The sequence below is a fragment of the Tuber melanosporum genome, assembly GCF_000151645.1.
Source record: "Tuber melanosporum whole genome shotgun sequence assembly, scaffold_1, strain Mel28".
NCBI lineage: Eukaryota > Fungi > Ascomycota > Pezizomycetes > Pezizales > Tuberaceae > Tuber > Tuber melanosporum.
This window is the reverse complement of record NW_003298755.1, coordinates 2399023-2409654: the sequence shown is the minus strand read 5'-3', so window position 1 is coordinate 2409654 and position 10632 is coordinate 2399023. Positions and strand designations below refer to the sequence as shown.

Sequence of the window (10632 nt, the reverse complement as noted above, 5' to 3'; positions counted from 1 at the left end):
AAAAACAAACTCATAAACAAAAGAAATACATAGAGGTGGTAACAGACCTAAATGGCCAGTGGGGCCTATCTCCCACCCGTGGTGCCTTGCCCCCTCCAGCCATGCCTATTGCCAAACTAAAGAAACCAAACAAACCCCACAAAACCCAGCACGCAAGACCCAAACAAGTCCAACCAGATGGTTGCAACCCACTATCCGCACAGGTGGCCATCAGCTAACCGGTTCATCAGGGAGCTTTGCAGCACTCAGCAGCTTCGCCCAACAGCCCAAGCTGGACTGGAAACACTTAATTAGACATCGCCCAACCTGACACATGCCCGACCAGTGCTCACAGGTGTCTCTCCCCCTCCAATCAGCCCCCCCCAAGCCCCACACACCAGGTGCCACAGAGCCCATCCAGCCCCCTCAGCCCCTCAGATAGATCAACCATCTGACAGCCACAGGACAGCTATACCTAACCCTACCAGGCAGCCACTGGTCTTGGCCACACCAACAGAGCCACAACCCTCGACTCCATATAGTTGAGGGGGGCCCACCAGACACAGCTGGGAGCCACAAAGGAGGCAGCACCAACACCCGAAGGCATCAGCACCTGCCACACCATCCAACCTAGCCAAACCAAAGTTCAACTAAGCCAGGAAAGAGTAAGCAGAGCCAGCAGAAGCAAGCCCCACAGGTCCGGCAACAGGCACGGACCGAACAACGGGCAAGAGGCGTCCCCAACCGACGCGACAAGAAGGGGGAGGGCGAAAGAACAGAAGCAGACAAACAGAAGGTAGGCCCCACTTGCAATGGGTGAAGCCACCAACCACAGACCACAACCGAACCACCCAGATGCACAGACAACACGAGTATCTGGCAGCCAATCGACCCACACCACCCCAGGTAGCAAGAAAACCACACCAGGGGGTAAAACCTTTCAGGATCAAAGCTATCCCCACCGAGGTGAGGAGGAGACACCTGACTGAATCACTGTAAATGCCATAAGGATAAAAACTGCAAGGGAACGGTGAGAAACAACATCGTAGGATTCTGACCGTAGAAACATGTAGTAACGAGGAGGGAGGGGGCCGGCGAGGCCCCCTCCCCAGAGGGTTGATGCGGCCGGTATGATGCGTTAATACTTGGGAAGGTCATCAGTCTAACTCAAGGGCGTTTTGTATCGCGAGAACTGAGGACTCCGTTAAAACTCAACAAAAGACATGAGCTGGTCCAAAGAACGACACGGGTGATCTCCCCAAACACAATGTTCAATCCCCCCAAACGAACGCGAAACCTGCAAGTAGACGATAGACAGGAAGCCGTAGACATTTTACTGAAAGGGGCTCATATGCGACCGCGATGAAGTGCTCGAAGTGACAGTATCGTGAGAAACTATCAGGCGACGAAACGAGAAGCAAACAAGTAGTCCGCCACACAACACCTAACAAACCTCAACACCAAAGACCCCAGGAACTACTGAGCGAACTCAGATATCTCCCCCAGAATCCGAGGCACCAAGGCCCATCATGATGGCGAAAGAAACGCTCGAGGCGAAGCGACGGCAAGGACGAGGAAAAGTACTTAGAACAAAGCGTGAAGAACCTATCCTCTTCGGCCGCATCAGCCTCCTTATATAGTGTTCTTCCCGCCTGTTGTCATGTGACCCAAAGTGGTCACATGTGCAAAACCAAATCATAACAAACTAGTCATGTGACCAAAGTGGTCACATGCTCAAAACCTATAACCTCATAGCAAGGTTATATGCGAAAACTCATAAACCAATCATAACGCAATAAACAAGTCATATGACTCGACTGAGTCATATGTGTGCAACACATGACCTCATAACGAGGTCATGTGTAAAACATAAATCATATGTGTAAGGCATACTCGCTAGGCACACATCTCATGACTTATAATCAAGTCATGTATGAAACATAACAAATCATAACATAATAAGTCATATGACCTAAATGAGTCATATGCGTGAAACAATAACATACCTATGACTCATAATCATGAGTCATGTGAAAACCTTTTCCATACCAAGCCATGTTCATGACAGCAAGGGAGATTTTCAAGAGATTGGCGTTCATATACCCAAACAGGAAAGCTCTTAACTGTTGTCCATGGGTGTCTAATAATTTGAGCCACCAAGGCAATGTTCTGGAGGCAGTAGAAAAAGGCGATTATCATGCCCTTCTCTGCAAGGCTCATTTCTCTCCAGGTGGTTTTAGGTGTGGGTCTTTTCTTTGTAGCATACTTTGTATTTCCAGAATGCTTAACTATTGGTAAAAAAGGTAGAGGAAATTAATAAATTAATTAATTAGGTAAAGGAGGCTTCGGTGGGTGTAGATTTGTAAATGGTCACAGTCACGATGGGGTGAATAGTCATGATCAACTTTACACTTTGTTGAAAGGTGGCATTTTGGCAAGGCAACTTAGTCATCTGAGACCGGTTTCACGAACACTTCTGCCGAGTGACTGTAGGTATCATAATACTGTATGATATTTATGTGTGCAATGCCTCTTGACATATTTGTCTCATTTACGTAAGCATCTCTCCTCTGCAAATCAATCCAGTTGTTTTCCACTATGTCTAATATTATATAAAAAAAAAAAAAAAAAAAAAGAAGTGGGCAACATCAGTTTTTTTTACTCACATAGTTTATCAACTGACCTATTAGACTACTATCCTGGATGGCTTTGTTTTCGGTTCCATAGGCGCCGTGACCATGTTGTACTTTACGGTACACACGGTGTCTACTCGTGGCAGGTGAATAATTCTCTGGTGCCTTTGCGATCGTTATGATGCATCAATAGTTGTCTTAAACAAACAGCTTGCCGGGTTTGAGAAGCTTCACCAGTCCCGATCCGTGAATCGATCTCTCAATTCTATGGTGTACGATACAGTACTGACCTTAGCCGTTTCGGCGTAGTAGCAACTGGGGTGACCCATTTTTTCCTTTGCCTAAAAATGCTTCTTATCCCAGAGACTCAAACACAAATACCAAACATGACGTAGCATTATAGTACAAAGAACTAGCCTAATTACAGTTTGACCCTTGACAGAAAAATAGGCCAACCCGGCGATACCCAACATCATTTCGAGTGAAAGCTACACTAATTCCATTCCTGAAACATCACCCAACAGCCCACTTCCCATAAGCTCCCCTTCCCCAAGCCCTCCATCACCCAACAATCCGGCCATTCCATCATCTCCCATAGCAAGATCAAGATCTACGCCTTGGGTATCTCCACCAACACCCATACCCGGTTGTTGCCCACCTGTAGCATCAACTCCACCGCCAACGGCAGCGTGCTGATGCACAGGGCTGAATGGCGTCAACTGGGTCTCAACCTTCCTCAAAACGCTTCTCAATGCTTCAGCTTTATCACCTTCGTTCCCGCTTTCTTCCGCCTCTTCGGCCCTTAAAGCTTCTAAAAGCCCCATCTTTCCACCCCCTCCCCCGGTTCCCCCTTCTTCTGTTGGGGGACCCATGGACAGAATCATGCTCATGGCAACATCCTCGGCGTATCCTTGAGCCGTGCCCTGGATCCGACACTTGACTACCTCGCTGATGATTGCTCCGACTGTGTTTCTTGCTCCCGAGACCCTCCAAGTAGCGAGTATCAGACGATGCGTATAGGTCGCGCTCGGTCGAACAATATTGATGTCGCCTTGGCTCGTGCTCCAATTTACCAGGCTCTGGAATGCAAGCCCCAGTGACTGCACCAGACCACCACCGCCAGCATGGTGGGTCCAGTTCTCAAGCTCATCCCTTGTAGCCGCACCGTTACGCTTGAAAGAGGTGTATGGCTGCAGGTTTGCAACGAGCCCTTCCACAGCACTTTGATGGCTACCCGCGGTCCCACGCCGGGCTAGCTCTCTGAGCACACGCTCAAGATGTCTAGCGGATATGGAAATCACAGTTTTGTGAACTTCTGAGGCGTCGGAGGAGATACTTGATGGCACCAAAAGGGAGTGGAGAATCTGGACTGGAATGGAAATATCCTCATGAGATTCCCATAGATGATTTCCTAGCCACCCGAGGCCGCCTACTAGAGAGGGAAGTAGGAAGGCTTCAAGAAGGACTAGCACAAAATCGTTAACCTCCGTTTAAGACACTCGGGTAGCGATGGGTGAATGCATACATGCAAACCCCTCCTTCAGGGTATCTATATCTAAAACTCCACGTTCACAAGCCATCACAGACTGCATGAATAATGTTGGTACCAGTCTGTAAAAATCCTGGGGTCTACAAGAGCTCATAAGACCGTCACTTATCCCTTCACCTTCAAAAATCTCCCGGATCCATCCTCCAAGTTGCGCATGTTTATCTGACGACTCGAAGTTCTCGATCCTTTGGCTTGTAGATCCCTTGGACAGAAGCTGAGGGATGAAAGAATCGGTATTTGGTGCGCTAGATGATGTCAGGTCGGTGACCTGTATATCATACCGGTGTATTAAAGTCAAAACTAGAAGGAGGATGTATCCAAACTCCTCGTATACTGGTTGATATTCGCCTGCATTCTCTTGTTAGTGCTCAAACAAACCTTAACGGCGATGGGGTGTTGGGATGAACCTTGGTCCTCTTCATATCTCCAAGTATCCAGCAGTTCGCATAATGGCTCCAAAAGGTATACCGGTTTGACAAAAAGTAACATGACATCCAAACTACTTGTTTTCCTCGCCAGAAAGCTGCATATACTCCTAAGTGGCATGGTCTCTTTCTGTTCACACATGTTCCGCATAATCTAAAACGGTTGGTCAGTGTGTACTGAAAATGCAGTTACTCGGACATGATAGTGGATAATCACCTCGACAACAGCTCTAACAACAGCCCCCGAGTTTCCCTCGACACCCTCGATTTCTTCAAGCAACCTTTCCACTCTGTCGGGGTCCATCGCACATTGATTCATTAAATCCCCTGCATCGTATCTTCCGGCAACAGGCAATGCCCCAAGTGGCAACTCTCCTATGATACCTTGGATATCTTCTTCCCCTACAACCCCATGAAGCGCGCAGGCAAAGAGAAATTCCTGCCTTAAGTCTACTAGGGTATTGAATAACATATCCGCGTTCGGGCTCGTGTCGCGGGAATAAGGATCGAACGAGGAAGGCGGGGGGTTGGCAAGGGTAGAGGCATCCGTCCTGAGAAGAGCCTGAGAAAGAGCATAAGATGCAGTCATCGGAGAAGGCGACAGACGCGACAGCAAGATAGGGACCTTGTTTGTGAGAAAAGAACGGAGAAGAAATAGCGTGCTAGCTGCTTCACTACGAAGAATGGCATTAGATAACACATCGAGAACAGCAGTTACGAAGTCCACAAGAAGAGTGTTAATATCGTTCTATCAAGTCTGGATTCAGTATATCGCCCGGAATTCGGATGAACCCTGTGGGGCTAAACAAACCCTGTATCTGCTATAAAGGTATCCGATCACCGCTTCATCGTCAACCTGCGGTCGCCCCGCCAACTGGCACACATAGTATTAGCACTTGATTATAGCCACCTGGAAATCTCCGAGCTCTCCAGCCCGAGACACTTAAACTATAGTCATTTAGAATTAAACTAACCAAACCATTAAGCCAGACAAACAGCCCACCCCTTGCCCAGACTACTGGTTCATTATCCGCCCCATCGCCCATCCCCATCATCATTCCGTCAATCGTTTCAGCACCCTTAGTGCTTCGCTGGTTTCTGTTCTGCTGTGGGCTCTGCTGGCTCTGCTGATGCCGAAATAAGGCGTCCATCCTGGCGGCCAGCGTCGGATTTTGGACTTGGATATATTGCATAAACAAGCTCAAGCTTGTTTGAAACATCAATTTTCTCTCCTTCCTCCCTCCTTCCCCTAGTATTCTTCTCACATCCTCATTACCTCCAATAGCAATAGTAAGCTCAGCCAATGCTTCCAACCGTCCTTTTCCGACATCCATAGATCCCGTCATTCCCGAAACGTCGTCCCCGGGTTCATCTAGCATTCCCGCTCCACTAGCAGCCATAACAGCCTCCATCCAGTCACTCAATGCCTGAATAGTAGCCCATACAAAGTCGTTTGACCTTGGTTTATGCTCTCTCACGACTGTCGCCAGAACTGTGAAAATGTCCTCTTCTAGAGCTTCCCGGTTTGTATTCATGCCATTGCCTCCACCCGTAGCACCGTGACCTGAGGAAGACGATGTTGACACTGCAGGCCTGGCAGAAGACGTACACAATAGTGCAACCAAAACGTCTGGGAGGCTGACGATGTCTTTTTCAACTAAACACTGGATGTACTCCAGGTGCAGGGGGTCGACTCTGGACGAAACACTTGGAGAAAGTAGTATAGGGCATATTGAAGAGGACGGGAGTGGAGATTTGAGTAACAGCTGGGAGACGTATTCTCCGAACTATAGATTTGTGGCTAAAGATCAGCTATTCAAACCCTACCGGTAGGATAGATTTGGTAGATACGGACTGTATCAACGGGTGTGCGCTTGAGCAAACATTTACGGAAGAGGCCATGGTATGTCTGCGCGCGAAGAGATGTACCAGATGAGGAAGACATGGCGGGGTGGGGGTGGTTGAAAATGTGTATCATAGAAAATGCAGTTTGCCGGGGGGGTTGTGAACTCTGAGCAGGAGCTTATATAACCTCATGCAGAATAATCTCAGGGTTAGGGCTCGGGAATGGAGGCTCTGCTCCTAGGCGACACTGTTTGATACCCTGCTCGTCCAGTATCGCATACTGTATCGCCAAAACTTAGCTTAGATCTTAGTGTAGTATCAATAGTAGTCGTGATCACAAACGTCGTTCATAAAAGTCGGGTTCGCCCAACTGTCTTTCACTAATTTGGGGCCTTCCTGCCTCGCCTCCAATCCGACTATTGCTAAGAGATACGGTTCATACGGCACGCACGTACGAGAGTACAGCTCGCCCACTATACTGCTCATAGAGCCATAGTGAATCTACACAATATTCCCTGCCCTCGTTTTTACTAACAAAAAAAAAACACTGACTCTCGCTACACTATCGCCTATAAATACTCAAGCTGCCTCCTTTCCCATGAACTCCACCACTAGGACACCAACTGGGTTTAAAGCTATACTACGGTACAAACCCACCAGCTCTGCGCTATTCATTCCCAATAGGTATCTGATTCGAATCAAACCCAGATTTCTTCGTTTCACCAACAAACCATATTAGATGCCTGCGAAGCTACGAAGGCTTCGGAAAGTAGGAGTCATAACTCACTTCCACGGCTACCTGCCCGGGGCGCTCTCTTTCCCAACATCCAGTCCTCCATCGCGAGCCATCCAGACCATACGTCCTCCGCTCCCTCAAGCTCTTCCTCAGAAATCTTCCTCAATGGCTGCAGATATGGAATACATTCATCTGCAATCATATCATAGTCCCGCTTAGCCGTCGCCCACCCCCCACTCTTTGCTGCAAAGAGAAAGTTCCTCCTCTCTTGTTCGTGCTGTGGCCCAATGCCACACTCCCAGTCATCTCCAAACCAACTGCGAAGGATCGCCGGTGCATCAAACCCTGTAGCAACTAATCGACGAATATAAGGATATAACGATACCCAGTCGTATGAAGGCATTGTGGGGTGGTGAATTTGTGTTTGAGCAAGGGGAGGAGGGGGAGGGTGGAAGCCCCCAAGAGGCCCAAACGACAGCGGGGGGCGAACAGGTGTTGATCCAGTGGGCGGGTTGGAAGATCCTGCGGCGCGCTGGAACGGCAATTTGATATTTATGAACGCGGCCAACGCCTGGCAAGGATAACTGTGCTGAGCGACCTCAACAAAGTAACGTTGGCAGCTCTGATGTTTGGGATACCATGCGATGATGTCGAACCCTCCAACAGCACCATCAGTTTCACCGCCTAAGCTACTCGACGGGCCTGACGGTTGTCGATGTGAACCCGATGCCGAGGCGTTACCGTTATTGAAACATGGAAATGACGATGCATATGAATTGAACTCCATCCTTTTCCCCGGCTTCCCCCTTCGATGGATCGTGAGGGTTGTTGGAGGGTCCAAAGCCCAAAAAAGAACGAACCTAAACTTTCGGATAGCGGAGAGTTTACCTAGGGGGCAGCTGCATCCACTGCAAACAGTTTCCCCTACGCTTCGCTGGGAGATGAGGCTCAAAGAGGTTTGTTGTATTATTGTAACCCGGGGATAGTTGATCAGCGGAGAAAATGGTGTCAACGCTCCGACTATCTATTGCGAACGCAGATTGGGCCGGTTAAACAACTTCGAATGGATGAGGCAGAGAGGCACTTTCAGGACAGGATTTATCTTCGATGTCATGCGGCCCCCTCTAATACCGCTCCGTGCTGGGTGCTACTTATATGTCCGTCTGCACCCACCCGTCTCCTGTCTGTTTAGATGTCTTCTTCTGCTGCAGTTGAGACATGCGAGTGAAGGTGCGGATGCAGATCATTGCGGTTACCGGTTCGAGCCAACCCATCGCAGGTACCGTAGTGGAAAGGCGACGGGATAAAAGGAAAAACCTACACCAGGTTCAGCTTCTGCCTCAGTGGGTCAAAGGCGAAATAAAGATTCGGGATGAGTGCAGTACTGCTTCTGCGTCAGGAAAGAGATGTTTTAACCGAGAAGCACATATTCACAACCTGGCAAGAACTCCCGTAGATTTTTTTATCCCAGACCCAATATCATGATGTATCATATTGGAAGACTTCTTACACCAAGGGATTGGCATGCCGCCACTGCATACCGCTCTCTCCAGCAATCTCTGCGATCCCTCGCATAGCAAACTCCCGTATGCGAGATGTCAAACCGGCGTCCGAGTGAACAAACTCAGCCGGGGGTTTGCAAACGCCCAGCTGCTTCTGTGCCCGGCTCGGCTGCCGGGGTGTCATCGCTGAGAGAGAGGGCCCATGGTTGGTGGGCACTCTCGACATTATTGATTTTTCTGCCACTGGAAAGTCTACTCGGGTGTGCATAACTCTTGTCTACAGAGAATTGCACAGGATCAGGAGAAATGGTTTTCGAATCCTAACAGACACACCGGAGTAGAATGTTTAACAATTTTGAGAAGATGCAGGCAGGCGGGTTGCTGTCCATTCCCGACACTCTAAACACTACCAAATATGGACACTCTGTTGGAAAGACGAGTGAGTGTGCAGGATTTCACACCTCACCAAGCCCTCGGCCCTACCGTGGTAGGAAACCAAGTATTGTATCATATCGGTGCCAGCATGAATGCCCTCTTGAAGCCCGGCAGTAAATACGGTAAACCACCGGTACCCTATCAACCAGTCAAATTGAGTATCACCACTCAGGGCTCTAATCTCCGTTTTGAGACAAAAGCTCCCGAGAAAGCCTGGTACTGAACATAACAGGAATGGGAAGATCCCTTTAACCAATATCAAGAAACCTCAAGTTCTTATCAATCCACAATCAACCCAAATCAGTTTGTCTACGGAGATCAAGCTCTGCCAAGGCACTTCCCGATTTGACGAGTTAATGCGGTATTATGGGACACGCACTCAAGTACGGTAGATGGTCTACGAGCACATTACGACAAATTTCTTCGGCATCTTTTGTGGCGCGGCCAATTTGTTTGTCCTGCGTTCGTGGACCTCTATACATGCAGCAACAATAGCAATCACCGAGGAAGAACGCTCCCATCAACACCTCGCCGGAGTGGTCCCCCGTAGCACTATGGTAGCTAGCATGATCCGAGTAGACGTAAAAGAATTGGTGTTTCGAAAATTAATCCTTCCCATGTATGATACCAGACATGTCGACATCAACTTTATATCGTACTCGCAGTTTGTAGTGATCACTTACCACAAAGTAATCGGGCCACGTGAAATCGCGCGTGAGATTTTTCAAGAACACCGTTTTACTCTACAGTACGTGTACCGACTGGCATCATACGGGGGTATGTCGCCCGCACCTGGACATCAGATCTGCGCCAGTATTCGAATTGGGTATAAGATGTCCGGTAGCCATTCTCGCCTTGATTCCCGAAAATAAAGGTCATGTAACTCGTATTCCAAGACGGTAAACCACCCCATGAACTGGTGGTAGCGTGGGAACTATGCTAAAACAAACAGGTTGCATGGACTCTCGGCTCTCATATTACCGTAGTCTCAAACTCTGGTCTCCTGACGCTCACTGATTGATACAGAGTCCATTTTTGTAAATACTTGCACAGCCCAAGTATTATAAAAGGGGGGGGAATGTTTTTTTCCCCCACCAATATCATATCCATGCGCTCTGGATGTCTTGCCTTTGCTTTCCCCACCCCTAAAACGGCGGTATAATGCTCCCGTACTCGTCCCAAGAAAGAGGTACTTGTCCCAGGCCAAAAAAGAACCCGAAAACAGGGAGGGGTATACGCAGTTGGTGGCGGGGGATTAGCAGGAAGGTAAAACACCAAAAAGAGTATTGTGAACTTGTCAAGCAGCTCGCATTGAAGGAAAACTGAATGAGTGTAATTATATAATTAGAATGCACAAAGATGTAGAAATGCATCAACAAGAATAACATCTTGCGTCCCATATGTTCTGTGCCCCTGATGCTTCGGATGCTCCAAACACAAGCTCCCAATCTGGATGCCTCTCCTCTACTGCCATTCTCACTCAGTGATAGCTCATTTCGTCTATGCACTTTAATTGGTAGCTACCTGA

General features: G+C 48.5%; 2 protein-coding genes across 2 annotated transcripts; both read right to left on the bottom strand.

Moving 5' to 3' along the window:
• Positions 1 to 3100: 3100 nt before the first annotated feature.
• GSTUM_00004028001 (uncharacterized protein) lies at positions 3101 to 6564 on the bottom strand (the record flags this gene model as incomplete). Its single annotated transcript, XM_002835186.1, has 8 exons — positions 3101 to 4077; positions 4138 to 4429; positions 4463 to 4509; positions 4569 to 4740; positions 4804 to 5334; positions 5398 to 5460; positions 5561 to 6373; positions 6442 to 6564. The coding sequence occupies 8 exons, from the start codon at positions 6562 to 6564 to the stop codon at positions 3101 to 3103; spliced, it is 3018 nt and encodes a 1005-aa protein (XP_002835232.1).
• A 643-nt stretch (positions 6565 to 7207) lies between these two features.
• GSTUM_00004027001 (uncharacterized protein) lies at positions 7208 to 7954 on the bottom strand (the record flags this gene model as incomplete). The annotated part of the gene is made up of 1 exon (XM_002835185.1): positions 7208 to 7954. One exon carries the CDS (start codon positions 7952 to 7954, stop codon positions 7208 to 7210), a length of 747 nt encoding a protein of 248 aa, XP_002835231.1.
• Positions 7955 to 10632: the final 2678 nt, after the last annotated feature.